Source organism: Cervus canadensis, chromosome 28, assembly GCF_019320065.1.
Source record: "Cervus canadensis isolate Bull #8, Minnesota chromosome 28, ASM1932006v1, whole genome shotgun sequence".
Lineage (NCBI taxonomy): Eukaryota > Metazoa > Chordata > Mammalia > Artiodactyla > Cervidae > Cervus > Cervus canadensis.
In genome coordinates, this window is record NC_057413.1 from 43853188 (window position 1) to 43881173 (window position 27986).

Sequence of the window (27986 nt, forward strand, 5' to 3'; positions counted from 1 at the left end):
ATGAATTCAGTCTCTATTTTAAAGTACCAATAGAGTTACCAGTGCGCAATTCAACAATTTTACTTCTTCTATATAGTAGTGGTAAGGAATCCACCTGCCAATGCAGGAGATGCAAGAGAGACGGGTTCCATCCCTGGGTTGGGAAGATACCCTGGAGTAGGAAATGGTAACCCACTCCAGTACTGTTGCCTGGAAAATTTCATGGATAGAGGAGCTGGTGGGCTGCAGTCCATGGGGCTGCAGAGGACGACACGACTGAGCAACTGAGCGCGCACACACTTGTGTACATAAGAGCAAGCACTCGACTACACCGTTGTTTCTTAGTGTGGTCGTATCTGGGCGTTTACATGCTGAAATGCACATTTTATTACAAATTGATTTCTTTTTTATTACAATAAAGGCATTGGCTTAGTCCTTTCTGAAATTGTGTATATAGGTTTACGTTACATATGAAATTTTGTTTCAGGATAGGGGTGTGAGATGTTATAAATGTTCCCATGATGATATGTTATGATGTTGTATTATGTTATGTTAATGATGTTATATTAATGTTATGATGAGGATCTGCTAAGTAATCTCAGAACAAGTTCTTTGAGGGTAGAAAATGCCTTATGATTTCTCTGAGTACCCTTGCACCAAGTTCTGAATATTTAATCTCACCCTGTTGCAGTTTCTGTTTGCCTCTTCAGAAGCCCTCATTTGCTCCTGTATTCTGGAAATCTCAGTTTTGATGCAGCGTCCACCCTAATACAGGTAACTCAGATAAATATGACCAATCCAAGTCAGAATGGCCTCATTCCCTCTGCCGATCATCAGAGCCAGGCGAGTGACCTGATCCCAGTTTTAAGACATGAAGAGAATTCTGTTGATGAGCTTTGAGAAAGGTTTTACACTCATTACAGACACCAAAGGTTATTTTCTTTCACTGAACATTGTTTATACAATGACACCTGGAATCATAGTAGGGGTTTTTTGATCAAGTATTATTTGCACCCCCAAGTCCCCAAATTGCTGAGAATGACAGTTTGGGAAAGATAGATAGGAGAAAACCACAATACTTGTTATTTCTGAACCCTCTCTCAACCCATTCCAGAACCTCTGAAGTGTTTGTTATATCCAACAGAATTGGGTCTTTTCTTATTGTCAGCAGTATGCATGTTTACTGATACAGAACTCTTCACAAGTAGTTGTGTTGCTGAGGAATAGTTACATACACTGTACACAATCCTGGTGAGAATGCTGCATGGGGAAGCTCTAAGTGATTTTCTCTCAGCCATCAGCTCCTATTCAGACCATCTGTGTTATAACTGAGTCCCAGGCTTAGCTGTGTAGGCTTCCTGAGAGACTGATTTATTTTACATTGACAGTGAGCTATACAGCCTTGCTGTCCAGTCATGGAAAGCAAGAAAATTTCTTGTGCTCTAATTCATCCTTTCATGTCACCACTGCTCAGGTAAATTAATTTAGAAGTTGTCCTAATCCCTAGCAAAGCCTGGTGATATAACACATATTTTGTCAACATATCTAAGGATGAACTTCAAGAATAATCAAGGGCTATCTTTTTGGCAAGTTTTACTTAGCAGGCAGAGAAGACTTCTTTCTGTGGGAATAAGGTTTAAATGATTAAATTTATGAATCTAATAACCCTCCCATTAGGGGAAGCTTATTTATGAATCTAATAACCCATTAACCCAAAATGTACTAGCATTGCCTAACCACAAGTCACTTCTGACATTTCACCTTTCTTCTTCTCTGCACTTTTTCTATCAAAATCCTTCACCCTTATCTCCTTTCCTCTTCTCATCTTCCACACTCTTCATTATTCATAGAAACTATGTGCTTTGCTGGATGTAGAGAATTACAAACTATTCCCAGTTCTCGATGAGTCTGCAAGCCCCTTCAAATCCCTTCAGTACTCCTCAAGGGCAGTTTGTAGTTTAGCTTTTTTTTTTTTTAAGAAAGAATGTACAGGATAGAAGTTTACAAAGTAAGCATAGTCTTATCTAAAATTTTATTTTCAGCCTGTGAGTATTGCCACTTGTTCAAATTGCTCACATAAACCCATTCCATCCAAAAAGGAAATATAAAATGCTTCTAACAGCGTAAGCACAGTTGGCATGGCCTATCCAAAGGTCTTCCACTAGTGTCCGCACACACATAAAATCTACATGGAGTTAAGCCACAAACTGGATGTTCTTATTATCTAGGCCATAAGAAATTTTCAACATCAGTTTGGTTTTAGAAACCCATCAAGTTATCAGTCATGGCAAGGAAGATCACTGAGCTGATTTCTGATAACTAAGTTATGTTATCACTGAACGTAATTTACCCTACATGATTACTGGAATGCGAAGACCTTGGGGTAGGGACTCTTCACAAGTAACACAAGCATCACTTGCACGGGGACGGCCGGGCATTCCCAGAGCAGCCGTGTGCTCCTGACTTCCTCCACTGCTTCTTCCTCACCATGGTACGCAAGGCTCCAAAGCTGAGAGGGCAATGCTCAAACTCACTGAAGGTTTTTGCAAAGAAGACTAATGAAGGAGATGTTGTGAGGTACTAATTTTTGAGGTACAGCTAAATACTAAAAGTGATGATGATAATGAGATTTTGAGTACTTGAGCCTATTTATATTGCCTTGGATTCATTAATTTTGCATGTTAACCTGCTTTCTATCTCACAGGACACTGTGGAGGATTAAGTGAGATAAAGTATGTGACAGTCTAGTTTGTGTCTGCATAACCACTATATAATATTCTCATCCTCCTCCCCATCCTCAAAGAGGCTAGTCCTTGAACTTTCAGAGTACTCTGTAAAGAAGAAATTAGTATTTCTACCTGCATCCGTGTCAGCATGATTCTAAATTTCTCCCAAGAGTCACTTCTCTTTTGTAAAATAAACTTTATACTATTTGAAATATATGTGAAGCTTCATTTTTGTTCAGGGTTTTTAACTTCCCATTGTGAAAAGTTACTTCTGAGGAACTGAAACCCCAGAAGGTAACCATAACAAAAACATGTTTAGTGTTTTTTTTTTTTTATTTTAAATGATGGTTCAAAGGCAGACTTGTAGACTTGTATCTCTTCAGGAGATGGAAGGCAAATGCAGCCTCTGAAGGGAACTGTTCTAATTATTGCCCAAAAAAGTAAAGTTACACAACTATATTCAAGGACATAAGACAAGGCACTACATTAAAACTAGGGTGACTGAACAGTTAGAGGGAAACAGCTGAAAGAGGAAAGGGAGATAGATTTAAGAATAATCTGAGTTGGGACAAGGATCCATCAGTCCTGAATGCTTCTGTTATCTGAATATCTTGAATCACATGATTTCCTGTTTTACCTTCTACAATGTCTCCACTGAAATTTCAAATCAGCATTCTCACAGAACTAAATAATAGTTATCATTGTGTTGGGATTCAAAATTTCAATCCAGTAACCATCAGGATCTTGAATAAATGCCAGGCCTTTCATTTTACCTGTAAAACAAAATAATTTTCATTATTTGAGAGACCTAAAATAAATAAATAAATAAAAATTTAAAATAACTTTTATTAGTTCAAATTTTATTTTGCATTTTAGTTAATTATTTTGTTTATAGTTTTAATTTTAAAAAATCCTATTGTTGGTGTGGCCCAGATGCATGATTTTCAGAAAGACATGTTTTATCTTCTACACATAGCTATAAACCAACTATCACGAAATAAACAGCGGGACTGGCTATATCTTGTAGGTATCAGGTATCTACTTTACCTGCACAATATAACTTCATGCAACTAGTTGAGTAGTCACAGAAACTGTCTTATTTTAAAGAGGAAAAAGAAAATAGACAGGTGCTTAAGGGAGCTGGTAGCACAGTGTATCTAGACAGCCAAGGGACCCAGATGCTTGGTCATACACTATTCTGTGTAACCCAAGCTGTGCCAATCAGATTCTTTCTCCCAGGACCTCATAACTGGGACTGAGAGGTTAATAGGTCTAGAAGTAGAGTTGTTTGCTTAAATGGAAAAAGTGTGACCTCAGAAATTTATTTTGGTACCAAGATGCTGAATTAGTTTGACTCCTATCTCTGGCTCCTCTCCTCAAGATCAATTTCAGTGGAACACAAATAAAAAATGGCGGGGGGGGGGAGTACAACGCCTCTGACGTGACAGCTGGGGAGAGAAATGGTAGGGGTGAGGTGGTGACCACTTTAAGCCGCGTTGTGTGGACGGGGGTTCTTGTGGCTGGACCGCAGGGCAGTCCCTCGCGGCTGCCGAGAATAAACAAGGGGATTTGCTGGTTTGGCTCTTGCGTCTCCCAAGGCCTCGGGCCTCAGCACCTACTCCCACAGAGCGGGGGGTCTGAATGACTGGTTCAGATGTCCTCGGAAGTGGGCAAGGGCAGAAAAACAGGTGGGGACCAACTGATCTCCCGGAGGTTACACTTCCCATACATCCAGGGTTAGGGAAAAACAATGCCAGAAGCGTCTCCTACAAACACTATGTCAGGGACAAAGGGGGAAAAGGATATGACTACAGAATGTGAAGTATTTGTCTTAACTCTTATTTTCTCTCTCTGCCCTGCACATGTCCCTGAGATCATTTGGATTTTTAAGAACCGAGGTCTGGTCTTCCCCCATTCACACTGCCTGATGGTTGGAATATCTAATAGTTTCAGTTAAAAAAAAAAAAAAACAACCCACCCCTCCTCCCGGCCAAATCTCTGAGACCAAAATAATAAGAATTTGAGGAATATAACTATAAAACAAACAATGGATTATAGATTCTAACTGAAGAACAAATATGAGACTGATGGACCAAGAACTACTGAAATATGTAAAAGCAATGTGGAATATTAAATAAAACCAATATGAAATAAGAAAATATTAAAGGACGTCAGCAAAAATTAGAAATCAAAATTATAATGAAGTGAAGAAAAGTGAAAGTCACTCAGTCATGTCCAACTTTTTGTGACCCCATGGACTATAGCCTTCCAGGCTCCTCTGTCCATGGAATTCTCCAGGCAAGAATACTGGATTGGGTAGCCATTTCCTTCTCCAGGGGATCTTCCCAACTCAGGGATCGAACCCAGGTCTCCTGCACTGCAGGCGAATTCTTTACTGTCTGAGCCACCGGGGAAGCCCAAGAATACACGAGTGGGTAGCCTATCCCTTCTCCAGGGGATCTTCCAGACCCAGGTATCAAACTGGGGTCTCCTGCATTGCAGATGGATTCTTTAACAGCTGAGCAATATAAAAGGAAGTCAGCAAAAATCAGAAATCAAAATTATAATAGCTGAAATAACACAATAGATGAGAATACAAAAGACAAATATAAGAACAGATACATCTGAGGAAAAATTAACTAATTGGTATGCCAGTTTGAAGAAATCCCCAGAAGGAAGTCAAGGACAAAGAAAACAAATATAAAAAGTTTCTAGGACAAAATAGAAGAAAATATACAAAGGAACACAAATCAGCAGATTTTTCAGCAGCAACACTGGATGGGAAAAATAGGACAACAGATTTGTATTTTCAAGACTGAAGGAAAATAAACCTAAGGTTTTATAGACAACAAAACTGTCATTCATATATATAAAGGCGTGGTTCTGGGGTATATGGAATGCCTCAAGAGTTCTGCCTCACAAACCCTTTGAAAGCAGTTTTGGTTAAGGTACTTAATAAAGAGACAGAAAAATCCAAAAGATGTTACAGCAAGAGATATATGGAGAAAAAATATATACCTTTACATATTTATTATCTTAAAAAAACAAGCCAAAGAAAAAAATAAATCAATACTATCCCAACCTGGGTCTAGTAAGATAATGGAGGTAGAAGGGAGCAAGTTCTTATCTTAGTGGGGAGGATGATTTTTGGATATAAAATCTCCTAACTGGGAAAAAAAAAAAAAGGATGGAAATGAAACAGTGAAATATTCCAAGTGAAAATTTTAAAAAATAAATTAGGATGGCAAAAATAGATCTAAATAAAATAATTATAATACATGTAAATCCAACAAAATCCAGATACATACTATTATCAAGAGACATACCTAAATCATAAGGACATGCAGGAGTTGTAAAAGGATGGAAAAGAAAAACCAGACAATTATGAACTGAACAGATTTGCTGTAGTTACATTAACAGCAGAAGAAACAGACTTTAAGGAACTTAGTTTTTGGGTGGCTAGAGAGCCCTGAGATAGTAAAAGCTGGTGCTCACTGAGACAAGGGCAGGGCTGAGGGGTGGACAGGCAGCCTCGGTCCTCGATGGCTCTCCAGATCCCGTGATTAGTCCCATGTGAAGCCACCCTCGACGCGGCCTTTCAGTTTCCTGAGATAACTAAGTGTTCTTCCAATCATTTCTCTTCTTTCCTTAAGCTGGTTCGAGTAGGATTCAAAGTCACTTGCAACCAAAAGGTTTAACTACAACAGGACCCTCTCTGAGTGCTGAGTAAATGTTACAGAACTAAAGAGAGGCCTGAAGAGAACAACTAGCAGACTCACCATCATTAGGTTTCTTCACAAATTTGACTCCCAGTTCTTCAAATCTTTTACAAGCACCATGAACATCGGGAACAGCAATTCCAATGTGACCTTAGGTAAAACCGCCCCCAAAACATGGCAGAGAGAAAGAAGGAAAAATTACAATGGGGTATTCATGTGCAGCAAGTGGCTTCCAAAACTAGTTAATTTCAAAACACAAGGCATCTGTAAACAGACTGAATCAAGTTGGTTCAAAACCTATAAAATATTAAAGAACAAGAATCTAAGTGGCTGGGTATAATAATTAGTTGCTCTAAATTATAAATTATTTGACATAAGCCCAATATTTGCTCATAAATAGTTCATCAATCTGTTAAGAATAACCTACTTCAAAAAAGAGCATCCATTTATTCATGCTTAATAAGCTAATTGTTGATAATGACTATATATACCAGTCCTTTAAACTGATAATCCTGGCATTTGATTGAGAGATTTTAGATTAAGGCAGAAGTATATGCTAGCAGAAATTAGGATTATTATTTACCATCATTTTTGGTTTTGTTTTTTAATTAAAAAGTTCTACTGGAAATACAGTACTGAGACTGAAAAGTGAAACCATGGTAAAAAATTAAATGTAAAGTTTAGACTGATATGATGAAATTATACTCCTAAATAAAATTAGGCTTCCTTGGTGGCTTAGATGGTAAAGAATCCACCTGTAATGCAAGAGACACAAGTTCAATCCTTGGGTCAGGAAGATGCCCTGAAGAAGGGAATGGTTACCCACTCCAGTATTCTTGCCTGGAGAATTCCACAGACAGAGGAATTAGTCCTCTGTCTAATTCCATAGGGTTATAGTCCATAGGGTTGCAAAGAGTTGGACACAACTTACATGTGGAAAATAAAAATAGCCATACTAACAAAAATCTAAAAATTAATGTTTTAGATTGCTTATAACCATAAATAGGTACACAATGCAAAATCACAAAACCATAAATGTGTATTACACACAAATAGGCAAACATACCAAATCCTCGAGGGTCTGAATTGCCACTGTGGTAACTCTGGGTCTCATCATCTTCCGTGCCCCAATTGCTACAAATGGAGAAAAAACAATTCTAAGTGACCTGGAGAACAGAAATCCTGAAAAGAAAGCTGCAACAATCTTTGAAATCTTTCCATATATATATATGCTACTTAATATACTCGGTCTAATCTCTGCTACTGTAAACATTTAAGTTTTCAACAACAAAAAGAGCAAATAGGCAAAGAATGATAAACTAGACTAAGGAGACAATAAAACTAGGCATCTGGATAAGAATAAAAATGATAATAATAGCAACTATCATTCATTGTGCTATGTACTTTATATTTCATGAAGCCCTCAAAACAGCTGCATGGGTTAGATATGAGTATCTCCATTTTATAAGTGAGACTGCCACTTAGGGAGGTGGTATAACTTGATCAGGGTCACAGAGCTATCATCAGAGGCAAGACTCAGGCCAGGTCTGTCTGACTCCAGGGCTGTTCTGATTCAGGAGACACATGAAACAGCACACCCTGAAACAAATCTGTTTTGTTAATTTTTAAAGACTGCACAAAAACAGCATAAAGAATAAAAACAGAAAGGAGAATGCCTATGACAATCTCAGTTGTAGTACCCAAACATTCATTAACTACAGCTTGACAAATATCTTGCGATTTCATTATTACGTTCTCTGCAAATGATCTCATTTGCCCTAGTTGCACCATAAGAACAATGCAAAGATCCATGAAAAAATACTCAAAGATATTAAAGTGGTTAGATAGACCCAGTTTGAATTAAGCTGGTAAGTAAGGGGGAAAAGTTTAAAAAAAAAAAAAAGCTTTCAAAAAAATGTAGAATATATAAACAAAATAAAGACTCGTACTTACTGTGTCAGTTCAAGTGTAGCTTTTCTGGAGAATGCCCATGCTACTTTTTCATCTTTATCTTTTGGGATGTCATTTTTATCCTCATAAGCCAAGAAATAGAGTGAAAATTTCATGGTGGGGAAATCAAGTTTCTGGAGTAGCCTGAAATTAAACAACAACAAGCCTGACTCAACTTACAGGAAAAGTCGATTAATACTAAAATCAACATGACAATATTCAAGTTCTACTGAGAATAAGAACAGTACACAGTGAGCCTGTTTTAATAGAAAAAGCAAGGAAAAATCAATAAAAAAGTCTAATTAAAAAACTTTTCTGTTCTGTAAATATCAGTGAAATTTTAAAAATTTAAATGTAAACTTGTAATTCATCAGTTCTTCAAATACAATGAGAATTAGCTGGATTTATGGTACCTGTTTATAAGTGTCAAAAGATATCTTCAAAAGAAAATTTTATTTTTCGGTGAAAAATATAATGTCTCACACCTTTCAGATATATGGCATTTGGTTAAACAAAATAAATTTATTGAATTCTTACTGTGCCAAAACTCCTAGGAAGATAAATTGAGGATAGGTGTTAAGAGAGGACAGATTAATATCACAGAAGACATGAATGTCAATAATAAAGTGGCTGAGAGTATCAAATACTGCAGAAAGGTCAGACAGGATTAAGTCTGAGGAGAGGTGAGCAGATACAGAAAGGTCCTGTGGGGGCAGTTTCACCAGCACGCACGGCAGAAGCCGGAGAATGGGGGTGAGCCAGGGGGTCTATCTGTACAGACAGTCGTAATGATGGGGTGGACCGCAAGAGAGCAGAGAGCAACAATTATCCTACAACAGAGAAGACTTAAGTTTCTTTTGTAGGTTGAAAAGAGCAGTGGAAAAGGAGAGACTGATTGTGAGAGTAAGTGCATGAATTCCGCATCCTGAGGTTCTGCAGAAGATCCAACAAAGCTGTGGCTTCGAAAATGAACTTAGAGAGTGCAATGTTATTCTGCAAGGAATAGGGTAGAATGACGATACACACAGTATAGTTTTCTTTAGCTTATGGAGGGTTAAATGCTCGAAGATGACCTCATTCAACACCAGTAAGAGGGACTGACTGAAGCACAGCAAACAAAAAGTTTCTAGAGCTCTGTTTCAAATATTCTACTTATTACTGCTATGTAATATGCCTTGGTCCACTAAGATCTATACATTGACTCGTCACAAATAACTCTTACTCAAACATGTTTACGATGAAGTGCCAAACAACTCAAATACTCCAGTCACAAAAAACTGTCTCTACACCAACCAAAGCAGACTTCACAAGTTCTTACAGACCAATAGAATGGAACACGTGAATCTGTGGTACACCGCTCCTCTCAGCACAGCCCATCTTTTACTATAACGTCAAACTGTACTCTATTTCTGTTCGTCGCTCAGTCGTGTCCGACTCTTTGTGACCCCATGGACTGTAGCCACCAGCCTCCTCTGTCCATGGGATTCTCCAGGCAAGAATACTGGAGTGGATTGCCATTTCCTTCTCCAGGGGATCTTCCCGACCCAGAGATCGAACCTGGGTCTCCTGCATTGCAGGCAGATTCTTCACCATCTGAGTACTTTATCTGGGGCTCTTTAAAAATAATATCAACATTGGAGTTGACTGAACCTGGATTCAAATTCCAGCTCTGCCACGTTCCCACTGTGGGATTTGGTGCCTTAAGTTAATGCCTTTAAGCTTTGGTTTCTTCCTTTCCATGTAAAATGGAAATACAGGCTATCTCATAAGCATATGGTGAAGACTGAATGAAAGAACATGTAAAGGGCCTGGCAAATAGCAGATGTTCAATATATTTGTTTCATTATGTCCTTTAAATATGTCATGGTGGTTTAGTAGCTAAATCGTGTCTGACTCTTGTGAACCCGTGAACTGTAGACTGCCAGGCTCCTCTGTCCATGGGATTCTCCAGGCAAGAATACTGGAGTGGGTTGCCATCTCCTTCCCCAAGAATCCAACCCATGTCTCCTGCATTGCAGGCAGATTCTTTACCAACTGAGCTATGTGCAAAACCACTTTTTCTGGAAAGAATAAGAAACTGTTAACAGCAGTTATCTTTGAAGAGAACTAGGAGAGGGAGGCTGTTGTTTTTCACTTTGTACTTCTCAGAAGCAGTCAGATTTTCTAAACATAGACATATACTGTATTACTTGACGTTTTCTCTTAATGTCAATGAAGGTTATCTAGGCAGTAAGTTAAACATCATTTTATTCCGCATGTATCTATACTACCAGAAATAAATAAAAACTCTCATATTATTTAGGGAAACAATTGAGAAAAGCAAGTATGTTGAAGGTATCAGATCAATGAATATTACTTATTTGGAAAAAGAGAACATATCCTATAAAATGGGACAGATGGTCAACTTTAGGTAAAATCACTAAATTTCTAAGTAATATGTCTTTATAGCTATATCTTTTCTGAAGTAAACAGAGGCTAGGAGTGGTCATAACATCAAAATGGTCTGGGCACGTTAAGGATTTAACTGGCAGCTCTCACTGAGAAGGGCATTAGAGGAAATGCAAGCATTGGTGTCTTGCTGCCCAGTGAACCTGGCTGGGAGAGAGGAGAGGAACCTGATGGAAGCTCTGGCCAGTCCCAGACTCCTGGCCAAAATCACTTTTGTGACCTTTGAAGCAAACTTTAATCTATTTTAAAAATAGATCTGAAAACATTGCCTGTATTTGCAAAGCTATGTATTTAAACATCACAGGTACCAACAGTTTACTTACGTCATTCCAAGAATTCTCGTATAAAAATCCAGTGACTTCTTAGGATCCTTAATTCGCAGCATGGTCTGCTGCAAGAGAAAATCCTAAGGGAAAACAGTATGTATTAAACACCTTTAATTTCTACTACTTGTTACCAACATTAGCTTTGCTTTCTGTAATAAGATACCAATAAGTCCACCAGTGCAGTCCCTTAGTCCATCATGGCTTTATTATTGCTTCTGTTCAGTCCATAAAAGCTATGCTCAAATTTGTGTAGCTTGGTCAAAGAGTTGGGTTTTTTAAATTTTTTTCTTTTCTATAGATTTTGTACCAAGTGCTGTAAAACAAGTTCAACAACCCTGTTTATCTGATCCCTATTTCTATTCTACCCTAAAGTCTTTTTAAGCAGTGATCTGGGTCTCAAGAATCCTAAAGAGTTCATACTCATTGACCAAGATAATGCCCTTCTAAAAATCTATCTAAGGAAATAATTAGAAACTTTGACAGAGATTTATGTATAAAGACATTCATCACAGCATTTACATAGTAACTATGTGCCAAATACTGTTCTAAATGATTTACAGAAATTAACTTATATGATCTTTACAACAACCCTCCTTATGATATGTATATATATATATATATAATATATATATTATACAATCCCCATTTTACTATCGAGAAAGTAACTGGCAGAGGAAAAAAACCCTCAGTCCAAACAGTTTGGTTCCAAAGCCCTTGCTTTCAACCACCTTGCTAAACTGCCTCTAACAATGAAGAAATAGACTTAATAAGATAAATACATTATTTCTAAGAAAACACAGATTAATATAAATTCCAAAATCATTTAACCTTAAAAAAAAGTCTATATAGGGCAAAAAGATTAACAAAAATTCAATGTTAGTGGATTTATTCATAAAAATAAAAGCATATAAATCCTTTGCTGCCAAAGTATTATTTGGATGATATTTAAAAAAACAAGCAGGGTTTGCTTTTTATAAAATGATTTAGTTATTCTATGCTCAAGTAACAGTTTTCTTTTTACCACCAAAATATTCTGTTAACTCTCTATAACAGAATGTTAAACCACTCTGTTACTTCTGATAAATACTCAAATGATTTTGGGAAAAAGTTTCCTTAAAAGTTACTAAAAATCAGTTTATTGCTATCGTTCTAAAATATTGTTTGAAATAAATATATCTTGTGTCTAAAAAAAGACTTGTGCCTAAAAGTTGATGTCTTATCTCATGGGACAGTTCTAAACTTTGTCTCTCCTTTTGGTTGTTCAGTCGCTAAGTCGTGTCCAACCCTTCTGCAACACCATGGACTATAGCCTGACAGGCTCCTCTGTCTTTGGGATTTCCCAGGCAAGAATACTGGAGTGGGTTGCCATCTCCTTCTCCAGGGGATCTTCCCAACCTAGGGATCGAATCCTCATCGCCCGCATTGCAGGTGGATTCTTTACCATTGAGCCCTCAGGGATGTCTTTCCCTTATTATGCTCTAAATTCAGAACAGTAAAAGATGTCTTTTTGTGAGAGTTGGACTGTGAAGAAAGCTGAGCGCTGAAGAATTGATGCTTTTGAACTGTGGTGTTGGAGAAGACTCTTGAGAGTCCCTTGGACTGCAAGGAGATCCAACCAGTCAATCCTAAAGGAAATCAGTCCCGGGTGTTCATTGGAAGGACTGATGCTGAAGCTGAAACTCCAATACTTTGGCCACCTCATGTAAAGAGTTGACTCATTGGAAAAGACCCTGATGCTGGGAGGGATTGGGGGCAGGAGGAGAAGGGGACAACAGAGGATGAGATGCTGGATGGCATCACCGACTCGATGCACATGAGTTTGCATAAACTCTGGGAGTTGGTGATGGACAGGGAGGCCTGGCGTGCTGTGGTTCATGGGGTCGGAAAAAGTCGGACATGACTGAGCCACTGAACTGAACTGATGCTCAAAAAGTTTCAGGCTTTCTGGGAAGGCTGCTAGGCAACAAAGATTTGCTCCTTTGCCTTGCAAAAAGAAAGAATAATAGAAATAATCAGTCTTTTGCAGGAATGGGAGAGGGCAATCTCCAAATTTAATTAAAACTACTGTGCAAAAACATCAAAGGTACAATCAGGGATGTTTCTAGTACATGTACTATGTGCCTACAATATAATCCTGACAAAACTATAAAAAGTGGAGCTGGGGAGTGAACCAAAGGATCAAGGCCAAGGTCCCTTTGAGCACTTCTAAATGGACTTTTTTTTGGTATAAGACGTGAACGTAGGTAAAGCTTCACTTTTTAGCTGTGAATGTCCAATGGCTCCAGCACTATTTGTTCAAAAAATTCATCCTTTCTCCACTGCATTACTTTTGCATCTCTATGAAAACTTTGTTGGGTTTTTATTAGTGAGTTTATTTCTGGGTTCTACTCTTTTCCACTGATCTGTATCAGTTGTAACTTACCACAGTCATTTGGCATCATCATAAAATGGTTTGAGTGAAGTGTAGAAACCTTATCTCTCCTTATATCCCTTTACTCTCTCCGATTAATAACTGTCTTAAAATACTTTCACTGCTGGGCCGGGGTGGAATGCTAGGTTTTCCATGTTTCTCCAGTGAAAACAGCACGAGGGGAAAGATTGTTACTGCCTGGCAAGACGAAACCACTGCTCCCTACTTAAGTCTTCTCTGACGCCACCGTAGCATGGGGAGGTTGAGCACCTTTTATTATAGCCAGTTGGCTGGAAGGCTAAACTCCCCACTCAGCCTCTGCTGGCACAGGTGTGGCTGAGGCCACTGTTTTTTCTATGGGGTTTGGTTGTAGTAGACCACTTGTTGTCTAAAAGTTTTCTGACTTATCAGGAAATACTGTGTATTTCCTGGTCCTGTGGCTAGAGAGAGTAGGCATTCATTGGGCTTTTTGTGTGTGTGCATCCATGGGCATTTCCAAATCGCTAGCTTCTTTAGCTCTAAGTCTGGGCTATATGAGGCAGAGAGAAAACCCAAGAAACTTACTGCCATGATGTTCCTAGGGTTTCAAAGTCCCTACCCAATCTGTCTTCTTCTCTCTGCTTTTCAGAGTCTTTCTATTTTTGTTTTATAAAAGCATATCTCATTTTATTGCACATCACTTTGTTATGATTCACACAGTTGTTGTTTTTTTCCCCAAATTGAAGGTCTGTAACAACGCTGTGTCCAACAAATCTATCAGTGACACTTTTCCAACAGCATTTGCTCACTTTGTATCTCTGATCACATTCTGGTAATTCTCATAATACTTCAAGCTTTTTAAATTACATTTGTTATGATGATCTGTGATCAATGATCTTTGATGCTATTATTGTGATTGTTTTGGGGTGCCATGAACCACATCCGAGCTTCCCTGGTGGCTCAGATGGTAAAGCATCTGCCTGCAATGCGGGAGACCCGGGTTCAATCCCCGGGTCAGGAAGATCCCCTGGAGAAGGAACCACATCCATACTAGATGACAAACTTAATTGAAAGGCATTGTGTGTGTTCTGACTTCTCCACTGACAGACCACTGGCCCATCTCTCTCCCCATCCTCAGGCTTCCCTATTCCCTGAGACACGATACTGAAATTAGAGTAATTAATAATTGTGCAATGCTCTCTAAGAGTTCAAATGAAAGGAAGAGTTCCATGTTTCTTATTTTAAGTCAAAAACTAGAAATAATTAAGCTGAGTGAGGAAGGTATGTCAAAACCTAAGACAGGCTGAAAGCTAGGCCTCCTGCACCGAGTTAGCCAAGCTGTGAAGACAAAGAAAAAGTTCTTTAAGGAAGTTAATAGTGCTACTCCAGTGAATACACAAATGATAAGAAAGTAAAACAGCCTTATTGTTGACATGGAGAAAATTTTAGAGATCTGAATAGAAGATCAAACCAGTCACAACATCCCCTCAAGCCAAAGCCTGATCCAGAGCAAGGCTCTCTCTCCCATTCTAGAGGGCAGAGAGAGGTGAGGAAGCTACAGAAGCAAAGTCTGAAGCTATCAGCGGTTGGTTCATGAAGTTTAAGTAAAGAAGTTAATTCCATAACATAAAAGTGCAAGATAAAGTAGCAAGTGCCGATGTAGAAGCTGCAGTGAGTTATCCGGAAGATCTAACTAAGATAATGAACGAAGGTGGCTGCACTAAACAACAGACTTTCAATGTAGGTGAAACAGCTTTCTACTGGAAGAAGATGCCATCTAGGACGTTCACAATTAGAGAAAAGTCAATGCCTTCAAAGCTTCAGAGGATAGGCTCATTCTCTTATAGGAGCTAAAACAGCTAGTTACTTTAAGTTGAAGCCAACGCTCATTACCATTCTGAAAATCCTAGGCTTCTTAAGAATCATGCTGAATCTCCTCTGCCTGTGCTCTTTATAAATGAACAATAAAGCCTGGATGATAGCATATCTGCTTACAACATGGTTTACTGAAAATTTTAAGCCCACAGTTGAGACTTACTGCTCAGAAAAAAAAATAAGATTCCTTTAATATATTTACTGAAAATGCACTCGGCCGTCTAAGAGCTCTGACAGAGGTGAACAATGAGATTAATTTTGTTTCCGCGCCTGCCAACACAACATCCATTCTGCAGTGCAGACATCAAGGAGTAATTCTTTATTCTCAAGACTTATTCTTTTTTTCATTGATTTATATTAGTTGGAGGCTAATTACTTTACAATACTGTAGTGGTTTTTGCCATACACTGACATGAATCAGCCATGGATTTACATGTGTTCCCCATCCTGAACCCCCCTCCCACCTCCCTCCCCATCCCATCCCTCTGGGTCTTCCCAGTGCACCAGCCCTGAGCACTTGTCTCATGCATCCAACCTGGGCTGGTGATCTGTTTCACAATTGATAATATACATGTTTCAATACTATTCTCTCAGATCATCCCACCCCCGCCTTCTCCCACAGAGTCCAAAAGTCTGTTCTGTACATCTGTGTCTCTTTTTCTGTCTTGCATATAGGGTTATCGTTACCATCTTTCTAAATTCCACATATATGCGTTAGTATACTATATTGGTGTTTTTCTTTCTGGCTTACCTCACTCTGTATAATGGGCTCCAGTTTCATCCACCTCATTAGAACTGATTCAAATGTATTCTTTTTAATGGCTGAGTAATATTCCATGGTGTATATGTACCACAGCTTCCTTATCCATTCGTCTGCTGATGGGCATCTAGGTTGCTTCCATGTCCTGGCTATTACAAACAGTGCTGCGATGAACACTGGTGTGCACGTGTCTCTTTCAGATCTGGTTTCCTCGGTGTGTATGCCCAGAAGTGGGATTGCTGGGTCATATGGCAGTTCTATTTCCAGTTTTTTAAGGAATCTCCACACTGTTCTCCATGGTGGCTGTACTAGTTTGCATTCCCACCAAGAGTGTAAGAGGGTTCCCTTTTCTCCACACCCCCTCCAGCATTTATTGCTTGTACACTTTTGGATAGCAGCCATTCTGACTGGCATGAAATGGTAACTCATTGTGGTTTTGATTTGAGTTTCTCTAATAATGAGTGATATTGAGCATCTTTTCATGTGTTTGTTAGCCATCTGTATCTCTTCTTTGGAGAAATGTCAAGACTTATTCTTTAAGAAATACATTTTGTAAGGCTATAGCTGTCATAGATGATTCCTCTAACGAATTTGGGCAAAGTAAATTGAAAAACTTCTGGAAAGGCTTCCCCATTCTAGATGCCATCTAGAACATTTGGGATTCATGGGAAGAGGTCAGAATATCAACATTAATAGGAGTTTGAAAGAAGCTGACTGCAGCCCTCATGGATGACTTTGAGAGGTTCAAGGCTTCAGCGGAGGAAATAACTGCAGATGTGGTGGAAATAACAAGAGAACTAAAATTAGAAGTGGATCCTGAATGTGTGACTGAATAGGTGCAATCTCAGGATAAAAGTTTCAATCTTGCATTAGCTAAATTTTCAGCAATTTTTATACTTCTTTGTCTGAGCTGTGTGTTCTGGTCTTAATAACAGCGAGGCCAACTCTCCATGGAGCCTATCAACCCTCTCTCCCAATGAATTTTCAAATGTGATGCATCACCCCCAGCAAAAGGTCTTCTTCAGGTTCAACTAAGCATTCAGAGTCACAAGACAACTATAGGCTAGAAGGCTCTCAGTCAGGAAAACACAGTTTGCCAACAGAGCGGTGTTAGGTGTCTCTCTTGAGCAAGAGTTTGGAAAATAATCTATACAGCTCAGGTGCAGGGAGAAGATCCACATTAGGGCAGGAGTGGGAATCACCCTGGTGTAGAAGCCCTATGTACCACAGAAGGCCACCATCTCTAGTAGCAACTCCACAGGTACAGCTTTCGGAATTTTCACATGGGACAGTTATAAGAGTCACTGAATTCAGGCAAACCCAAAGCTATATTAGATATTTATAATTCTCCCTTTGCAGATGCAACCTTCCAGTAGAGTTATTTCTACCAAAAGCAACATTGCCAAGTAGCAAATAGCATTTTCCTGGGAAACAGAGCTAGAGATAACCAAAGGTCAGATTCTTATCAAGGGAAAAAAGCCTAACTTTTTACCCCTAGGTGTCACATCTCCTATGAAATAGAAATGGATAAAGTTTTGCTTTTTCCTGACTTTAAAAAAAAAAAAAAATCACAATTGCCTTCTGTGAAAGTTCATTCTGGAAAAAGAAGTGTATTTGAGGGGAAGATTATTTACTATGTGACAGCTGGAGCACATGGCTGATATACAATATGGTATGATACATTTTTTCTCTAGTATCTTTTTCCTACTATTACTTCTCTGATTCAAACTATGTCAGAGAGTAACAGTTGTTTCAGAAAATAATTCAGCCACTTCCTCTACACTTATTGTCTTATCTAAATTGATTTCATGTGGTTCTTTCCTTCTTCTCAACAGCTAACAACATACTGCAAGTATACCTAACCTACAAATAAGGAAGACAAAAACAGCTAGGAGACACAAAGGAAATTAGTTTTATTTTAAAAATTACCTATGGTATTTGTAAACATACCTGCACCTGACTACTCTTACAACAAATAAGAGAAACAGGAATATCCTAGAAGCCTTCAGTATCATGAGGCCTTTCAAATCTCATGCAAAGGGAAAAAAACATACACAAGTGTGAAAGAAATATTAATAATTCTTCAGAGGCAATGTGGTTCAAATGCTGGCTCTATCACTGTTACCCTCAGTAAATCATTACTTTTTTTTTTTTAATCATTACTTTTCTTGAACATCAGTTTTCACATCTTTAGAATGGAAGTAATAATGGTTTTCAGCTCTTAGGGCTGAGTTGGAAAATAAATGGGAAAACGCATGTAAGTGCTTAGCAGAGTTCTGTCTCAGAGTAAGTTACTCCACTTACTACTGCTCTTGTTGTTATTATTATAAAATATAACCCAGAATTTCTACTACGTAAACTATCGTTTTTGATTCCCAAGTCTGTATTCCCTAGCCCATACCCCTAGCCTCAGCTCTGGATTTACATCTCCATCTGTCTACTCGACATTTCCACCTGAGTCAAATATGAAATTAATCACAGCTCAAATAAACACTCCTTCCATTAATACATCCCCCTCAGGGAATGTCTCTAGAATCCCTTGATCCAAAGTCTTTATCCCTCTGGAATCTTTCTCCTTGCCTTTCCAATGACCACTACTACCTTGCTCATGTCTTCACTACTTCCTGCCTGGACAACTGTCAAAACCTCCCTGGAGGGACTTCCCTGGTTGGTCAAGTTGGTCAGGAGTTCGCTTTCCCGTGCAGGGGGTGGGGTGTGATTCTGGTTGGGAAGCTAAGACCCCCACATGCCTTGTGGCCAAAAGAACCAAAACATAAAAACAGAAGCAATATTGCAACACATTCAGTAAAGACTTTGGAAGTGATCCACATTTAAAAAAAAAAAAGAAGCCTCCTGGGTCTGTCTGCTGCTTGAGAGCTTACCCAAATGCAATCCAGAGTGATGCATAACACTACCAGAATTCCAATAACACTACCAGACTGAGCTTTCTATAATAAAACCCAGTTATGTCATTTCTGGGTTAAAGATCAGAATTTCAATGGTGCCTTACAGCTTTAAGAAGAAAATCCCCAAAGCAAAGCACATACAGTTGTTGCATACTTCTCTAACTTCATCTTTTGTCATCACTCCACTAAACTAGTCATCTTAAATGGTTCTGATTTCATACTCTTAGCAGGTAAAAAAAAAAAGAGCATGCACCCACCATTTTTAAATATATTAAAAATATATTTGCCAAACGAAAATCTTCGCAGGATGAGAAAAATGAACCAAGTGGGAATGTTCATCTTTTCTCTGAGAATCCCAGTGATTACTTTGTGAACCTCACCATTAACTCCCACTGCCTTATAACTTCAGTCTCGTTGTATACTTGCAGGTCCCTGCATCGGTGTCTATTGGCACTGTGCTTTTATATAAACTACAGTTCTCTCTGTCGAGAACAGTCAATTCATCCACCTGGCCACTGTCCTTATTCTTTCCTTTCCGTTTTTCTTCCCTCAATCCCTGCACCCAATTCTACCTAGCTACCTCCTTTGTATTCGGTAAACCCCAACTTAAGTGTCACTAGTATTCTTGCCTTGAGAACCCCATGAACAGTAAGAAAAGGCAAAAAGATAGGACACTGAAAGATGAACTCCCCAGGTTGGTGCATGCGCAATATGCCATTGGAGATCAAGGGAGAAACAACTTCAGAAAGAATGAAAAGACAGAGCCAAAGCAAAAACAACACCCAGTTGTGGATGTCACTGGTGATGTAACGTCCGATGCTGTAAAGAGCAATATTGCATAGGACCCTGGAATCATGAATCAAAGCAAATTGGAAGTGGTCAAACAGGAGATGACAAGAGTGAATGTCGACATTCTAGGGTCAGCGAAATAAAATGGACTGGAATGGGTGAATTTAACTCAGATGACCATTATATCTACTACTGTGGGCAGGAATCCCTTAGAAGAAATGGAGTAGCCATCATAGTCAACAAAGAGTCTGAAATGCAGTACTTGGGTGTAATCTCAAAAACAACAGAATGATCTCTGTTTGTTTCCAAGGCAAACCATTCCATACCGCAGTATTCCAAGTTTATGCCCCGACTAGTAAAGCTGAAGAAGCTGAAGTTGAATGGTTCTATGACCTACAAGACCTTCTAGAACTAACACCCCAAAAAGATGTCCTTTTCATTATAGGGGACTGGAATGCAAAAGTAGGAAGTCAAGAGCTACCTGCAGTAAGAGGCAAATTTGGCCTTGGAGTATGGAATGAAGCAGGGCAAAGGCTAATAAAATTTTGCCAAGAGAATGCACTGGTCATAGCAAACACCCTCTTCCAACAACACAAGAGAAGACTCTACAGATGACATCACCAGACGGTCAATACCGAAATCAGACTAATTAAATTCTTTGCAGCCAAAGATGGAGAAGATCTATACAGTCAGCAAAAATAAGACCAGGAGCTGACTGTGGCTCAGATCATGAATTCCTTATTGCCAAATTCAGACTGAAATTGAAGAAAGTAGGCAAAACCACAAGGCCATTCAGGTATGACCTAAATAAAATCCCTTATGATTATACAGTGGAAGTGACAAATAGATTCAAGGGATCAGATCTGATAGACAGAGTGCCTGAAGAACTATGGACAGAAGTTTGTGACACTGTACAGGAGGCAGGGATCAAGACCATCCTCAAGAAAAAGAAATGCAGAAAGGCAAAATGGCTGTCTGAGGAGGCCTCACATATAGCTGAGAAAAGAAGAGAAGTGAAAGGCAAAGGGGAAAAGGAAAGATATATCCATTTGAATGCAGAGTTCCAAAGAATAGCAAGGAGAGATAAGAAAGCCTTCCTCACTGATCAATGCAAAGAAATAGAGGAAAACAATAGAATGGGAAAGACTAGAGATCTCTTCAAGAGAATTAGAGATGCCAAGGGAACATTTCATGCAAAGATGGGCTCAATAAAGGACAGAAATGGTATGAACCTAACAGAAGCAGAAGATATTAAGAAGAGGTGGCAAGAATACAAAGAACTATGCAAAAAAGATCTTCATGACTCAGATAATCATGATGGTGTGATCACTCATCTAGAGCCAGACATCCTGGATTGCAAAGTCAGGTGGGCCTTAGGAAGCATCACTACAAACAAAGATAGTGGAGGTGATGGAATTTCAGTTGAGCTATTTCAAATCCTAAAAGATGATGCTGTGAAAGTGCCACACTCAATATGCCAGCAAATCTGAAAAACTCAGCAGTGGCCACAGGACTGGAAAAGGTCAGTTTTCACTCCAATCCCAAAGAAATGCAAAGCCAAAAATGCTCAAACTACCGCACAATTGCACTCATCTCACACGCTAGTAAAGTAATGCTCAAAATTCTCCAAGTCAGGCTTCAACAGTACATGAACCAAGAACTTCCAGATGTTCAAGCTGGATTTAGAAAAGGCAGAGGAACCAGAGATCAAATTGCCAACATCCCTTGAATCATCGAAAAAGCAAGATAGTTCCAGAAAAACATCTACTTCTGCTTTATTGACTATGCCAAAGTCTGATTGTGTGGATCACAATAAACTAGAAAACTCTTAAGAGATGGGAATACCAGACCACCTGACCTGCCTCTTGAGAAATCTATATGCAGGTCAGGAAGCAAAAGTTAGAACTGGACATGGAACAACAGACTGGTTCCAAATCGGGAAAGGAATACGTCAAGGCTGTATATTGTCACCCTGCTTATTTAGAGTACATCAGAGTACATCATGAGAAACACTGGGCTGGAGGAAGCACAAGCTGGAATCAAGATTGCTGGGAGAAATATCAACAACCTCAGATATACAGATGATACCACCCTTATGGCAGAAAGCGAAGAACTAAAGAGCCTCTTGATGAAAGTGAAAGAGGAGAGTGAAAAAGTTAGCTTAAAATTCAACATTCAGAAAACTAAGACCATGGCATCTGGTCCCATCACTTCAGGGCAAATAGATGGGGAAACAATGGAAACAGTGAGACTTTATTTTGGGGGGGCTCCAAAATCACTGCAGATTTTGACTGTAGCCATGCAATTAAAAGACGCTTGCTCCTCGGAAGAAAAGTTATGACCAACCTAAAACAGCATACTGAAAAGCAGAGACATTACTTTGCCAACAAAGGTCTGTCCAGTCAAAGCTATGGTTCTCCCAGTAGTCATGTATGGATGTGAGAGTTGGACTATAAAAAAAGCTGAGTGCCGAAGAATTGATGCTTTTGAACTGTGGTTGGAGAAGACGCTTGAGAGTCCCTTGGACTGCAAGGAGATCCAACCAGTCCATCCTAAAGGAAATCAGTCCTGAATATTCATTGGAAGGACTGATGCTGAAGCTGAAACTCCAATACTTTAGCATCTGATGCGAAGAACTGATTCACTGAAAAGACCCTGATGCTGGGAAAGATTGAAGGCAGGAGAAGGGAACGACAGAGGATGAGATGGTTGGATGGCATCACTGACTCGATGGACATGAGTTTCAGTAAACTCCGGGAGTTGGTGATGGACAGGGAGGCCTTGCATGCTGCAGTCTATGCGGTTGCAAAGAGTCGGACACGACTGAGCGACTGAACTGAAGTGTCACCAACACTGAAAGTATTCCCTGACCTCCTCATCTACCACTCATATGGGAAGGGACTTCAAGTAACTGTATCAAAGAGGACTGACAGAGACAGTAAAAAGAATGTCAGGAGATCACTACTTGGGGAAAGAAGCATTTGGCGTTTTGAAGCAAGTTAGTAAGTCTGCCCGGGATGTGGTGCAGCTGTATTCTTTGGTCTGCCTCTATGACAAAGACGCAAATGATCAACAAACAAGGTGACCGTCTATCACTGCTCTTTCTTTTCCAAACCAGGTCCTCCTCACTATTCTCACCTTTTAGGTGTCCTCATCATCTCTATGCCTATAGATCTCTCCAATCTATTCTATAGAATGATTGGAATCCCTCAGTGGTTCCCCATAACTACACGAAATTCAATTTTCTAAGAAGTGACACTCCAGGCTCCCTCCAAGACCTGGCTCCAACCTACCATTCCAGTCTTCTCTGCTGCTGCTGCTAAGTCGCTTCAGTCGTGTCCAACTCTGTGCGACCCCATAGACGGCAGCCCACCAGGCTCCCCCATCCCTAGGATTCTCCAGGCAAGAACACTGGAATGGGTTGCCATTTCCCTCTCCAATGCGTGAAAGTAAAAAATGAAAGTGAAGTCGCTCAGTCGAGTCCAACTCTTCACGACCCCATGGACTACAGCCTACCAGGCTCCTCCATCCATGGGATCTCCCAGGCAAGAGTACTGGAGCGGGGTGCCATGGCCTTCTCCCCAGTCTTCTCTACCACTGCTTAAATAACTTGAACCAAAAACACATAACTCATTTCTCCAGAACACGTTTCACACTGCATCTTTCTGTCACCTCACCACATTTTTGCTCAGATGTCTCCTCCACCTAGAAGCCCTCCCATGCAACCATCTCCTGTGTGATGCTGGGATCCCATTTATCTTTCAAGGTCTAGGCTCACCCCCGCCTTCTGCTTGACTCACTCCCTGATATCCACAGTTGAAATACAACCTTGAATTTTATTGCTTTTCATAGTTTAGAGATCATGGATACATTTTATCCTTACAGCAGCTCTGTTTCTGCTGCTTTTACAAACTCCGTGCAAGTGTCCTGCTAAGAACATTATGGCCAATGATAGAATTAGGGATTCAAACGTAGGTCTTCAGCCTCCAAATACCCTTATTATACATCATACTACAGATGCTACTCACCTGGAGCCTGACATCCTGGAGTGTGAAGTCAAGTGGGCCTTAGGAGGCATTATTACAAAAAAGCAGGTGGCAGCAATGGAATTCTTGCTGAGCTATTTCAAATCCGAAAAGATGATGCTGTGAAAATGCTGCACTCAAAATGTCAGCAAATCTGGAAAACTCAGCAGTGGCCACAGAACTGGAAAAGGTGAGTTTTCATTCCAATCCCCAGGAAGGGGGATTCTTTGGTAATGCCAAAGAATGTTCAAACTACCATACAATTGCACTCATTTCACATGCTAGCAAGGTTATGCTCAAAATCCTTTAAGATATGCTTCAGCAGTACCCCCAAGAACTCTGAGATGTACCAGCTGGGTTTAGAAAAGGCAGAGGAACCAGAGATCAAATTGCCAACAATCATTGGATCATGGAAAAAGCAAGGGAATTCCAGAAAAAAATCCGTCCACTTCTGCTTCATTGACTACACTAAAGCCTTTCACTATGTAGATCACAAAAAACTCTGGAAAATTCTTAAGAGATGGGAATACCAGACCACCTTACCTGCCTCCTGGGAAACCTGTGTGTGGGTCAAGAAGCAACAGTTAGAACAAGACATGGAACAACAGACTGGTTCCAAATTGGGAAAGGAGTACAACAAGGCTGTATATTGTCACTCTACCTATTTAACTTACATGCAGAGTACATCATGTCAAATGCCAGGCTAGATGAATCCCAAGTTGGAATCAAGATTGCTGGGAGAAATATCAACAAACTCAGACATGCAGATGATACCATTCTAGTGGCAGAAAGTGAAAAGGAACTAAAGAGCCTCTTGATGAGGATGAAAAAGAGGAGAGTGAAAAAGCTGGCTTGAAACTCAATATTCAAAAAACTAACATCATGGCATCTGGTCCCATCACTTCTTGGCAAATAGAAGGCGACAAAGTGGAAGCAGTGACAGATTTTATTTTCTTGGGCTCCAAAATCACTGTGGACAGTGACTGTAGCCATGAAATTAAGACTTCCTTGGAAGGAAAGCTATGACAAACTTAGTGTGTGCTAAGTCACTTCAACATGTCCAACTTTTTGCAACCCTATGGACGGTAGCCTGCCAGGCTCCTTGGTCCATGGGATTCTCCAGGCAAGAATACTGGAGTGGGCTGCCATGCCCTTCTGCAGGGCACCTTTCTGATCCAGGGAATGAACCCGTGTCTCTTTATGACTCCTGCACTGGCAGGCGGGTTCTTTGCCACTAGTACCACAAACCTAAACAGCGTATTAAAAAGCAGAGACATCCCTTTGCCAACAAAGGTCTGTATAGTCAAAGCTGTGGTTTTTCCATAGTAGTCACGTACGGATGTGAGAGTTGGACTATAAAGAAGGCTGAGTGCTGAAGATTTGATGTTTTCAAACTGTGGTGCTGGAGAAGACGTGAGAGTTCCTTGGAGATCAAACCAGCCAATGCTAAAGGAAACCAATCCTGAATATTCATTGGAAGGATTGAGGCTTAAGCTCATGCTCCAATACTTTGGCCATGTGATGGGAGGAGCTGACTCTCTGGAAAAGACCTTGATGCTGGGAAAGACAGAATGCAAAGGAGAAGTGTGTGGCAGAGGATAAGATAATTAGATAGCATCAACAACTTAATGGACATGAATTTGGGCAAACTCTGGGAGATAGAAGAGGATAAGGAAGCCTGGTGTGCTGTAGTCCATGGGGTTGGAAAGAGTCAAGACATGACTGGGCGACTGAACAACAAGAGATGCAACCCTTGAAAATCTCTATCTTCAGTGCTCCCACAGCGCTTTATAATTCCAATAGCATATGATCCCAGTTCCACTTTATGTTATAGTTGGTGTATGTTTGGTGCAGGAAGGAACTTCATCTTTTTGTTCATCTCAATATCCCCCAAGGTACCTATCATGCTCTTTACATATATCAGATGATCAATGATCATTGAATTTACACTTTCCTTTATGTCAAGTTTCAAAACACTATAGTCAGTATCTAGAAGCAGAACAGGGTGGAGACTAGGAGTGTGGGCTCTCCCTAGGCAAATTACTCAGCGCCACTGTGCCATTGTCTACTTATATGTAACATGGAAATGAGTATGCCTTCCTCACACAGTTGTGAGGATTAAATGAAGTAATGGACTTAACAATGGAGAAGGGGATGGCAACCCACTCCAGTATTCTTGCCTGAGAATCCAACGGACAGAGGAGTCTGGTGGGCTACAGTCCATGGGGTCACAAAGAGTCGGACACGACTAAGCAACTAAGCACACACACTTAACAAACCAGGGCCTGGCACAACTCAACACATACCAGCTGCTATTAATATTACATAGTCCATTTTATGTCCTCCATATGGTACCTCAAGAGTGAAAATGACTAATTCAAAAAAATAATTCCTTCAAATCAAGAGGAATCTACTTAAATTAAGAATGTGTAAATTAAGATCACAAGGGATAGTATTCAATCAATTTCATCAAGCTCTCCTTGGAATCTTTTTTTTTTAATAGTCCAGTACATAAAATGTCCAGTTATCTTGGAAATTAATTTACGCTGAATAACTCAATCGGTATTATGTGAAATAACGAGGTATTTAACATTAAAGAGTGTAAAAATAAGGTAAGTGTGAGAGGAAATGTCTATATTTATTTCTTCCCCCTTAGTCTTGCAGTGACTAACATTTTTCCTTACCTAAGTATTATCAGGTGCTAGTCAAAGGCTTTAACAATTAGAAGTGTTTGACTCTTCACCCTGAATGCAAAGAGCAAGCAGGGAATAAAGTCACCAACTGGTTTTAAAGGTCTGTACAAAGCATACACTCAATCTTCAAGGAATAAGAGCTTTTCCAGTCAAATGAATGCATACAAAGGCATTTGCAGACAGTGTGGAGTATGCTGGAGCAAACCCCAGAGTGGCTGCCCCGTCTGATCTTGACAAGGCCTGCAGGCACCACACCTGAGTGAGTTACACTGACTCTCAGTACAAACACGTTAAGCAAGCTGAAAAGCCTTCCTATGCAACCAGTTATTCCTCTCACTGGGTCTCAGTTGCAATAAGAGGATCAGTGAAGGAATTTCCATGACTCCCTTCGGATCTAAGCTCCAGGATTCTAACATCCCTCCTGTGGGGCACTAAGTCCAGGCAGAGAAGTGTCGCTGTGAACAACTGCAAAGGCCAATCCAAAGCGAAATTCTAGGCGCCGCTAAAGTCAGGAGCCATCAGATTGGTTTGGAGGAGTTAAACCCGGAGCCAGGGCAGTTACAGAAAAATGACTGGGACTTCCCTGGTGGTCCAGTGGCTAAGATCCTGTGCTCTCAACACAGGAGGCTCCCGATGGGATGGATCCCTGCTCAGAGAACTAGATTCCACACGCCACAACTAGGAGTTCGCCTGCCGCATCTAAGACACGGCGCAGACAAATATATAAACTTTTTTTTTTTTTTAAGAAAAAATAAATAAAGAAACATCATCCAGGTTGGGAGGAGCCGGCACGTAGAAACCTTTGACCAAGACTTGAGTTCTGAAACTGCTCTTCTCACCGGTCAGGGCTATTGACCCGGGGAACACTCACAACTCACAGACAAGGGCTCTGATCCTGGCTGAGTCAAGGTTTCAGGTTACCGTCCCAAATCGAACAAGTTAAAGCAAGCAGGGTCACAGTCTTTCAAACAACTTAGAAACGGATCCTCTCTCTGATCTCCTGTTGGGACACCCCTGGCCCTCTTCCCATCCCACTCCAATCTGTCCAAGAAGGGCGGAGCTGCAGCGGTGGCCGGATGAGGTTCGAGTCCAGAGTTCGAATCATCCAGCCCAAGCCGGGCCTGGTTGAGCCCGGGAATTGCTCCCTCTGGAGGCCCCAGCCGCGCCACGCAAAGGGGGCCCCGACTCGGGAGAATTAGGTTCTGCGCCCACCTTGGTGCTGGGGTCCGGGTCGGAGCAACAGCTGAGGGCAGCCTCGTCGGTGAGGCCGCCGGACGCGGACTGTGGTTCTGCCATGGCCGCACTGCTGTATCACGCACGACGGTCCCGGGGAATGCAAGAGGTACCCACACTCCGCCGACTTAGAAGCGCTCTTCACCAGCGCCGGCGCGACTGCGCCCC

At 40.3% G+C, this 27986-nt stretch overlaps 1 protein-coding gene across 1 annotated transcript; it reads right to left on the bottom strand.

Annotated features, from left to right (window-relative positions):
- Positions 1 to 1992: 1992 nt before the first annotated feature.
- On the bottom strand, positions 1993 to 27981 carry GLO1 (glyoxalase I). The gene is made up of 6 exons (XM_043450261.1): positions 27798 to 27981; positions 11146 to 11228; positions 8378 to 8518; positions 7491 to 7558; positions 6485 to 6574; positions 1993 to 3478 (listed from the first exon to the last, which is right to left on the bottom strand). Exons 1-6 carry the CDS (start codon positions 27879 to 27881, stop codon positions 3390 to 3392), a joined length of 555 nt encoding a protein of 184 aa, XP_043306196.1. The 5' UTR covers positions 27882 to 27981; the 3' UTR covers positions 1993 to 3389.
- Between the last annotated feature and the right edge of the window lie 5 nt (positions 27982 to 27986).

Excerpts from the sequence above, each read along its gene's own strand:
- GLO1 (XM_043450261.1), bottom strand. The coding sequence starts at position 27,881 with ATGGCAGAACCACAGTCCGCGTCCGGCGGCCTCACCGACGAGGCTGCC. Across the intron at positions 11,229-27,797 it reads ACCCGGACCCCAGCACCAAG|GATTTTCTCTTGCAGCAGAC; the intron begins GTGGGCGCAGAA and ends GTTTTCCCTTAG. Across the intron at positions 6,575-7,490 it reads TTCAGACCCTCGAGGATTTG|GTCACATTGGAATTGCTGTT; the intron begins GTATGTTTGCCT and ends GTTTTACCTAAG.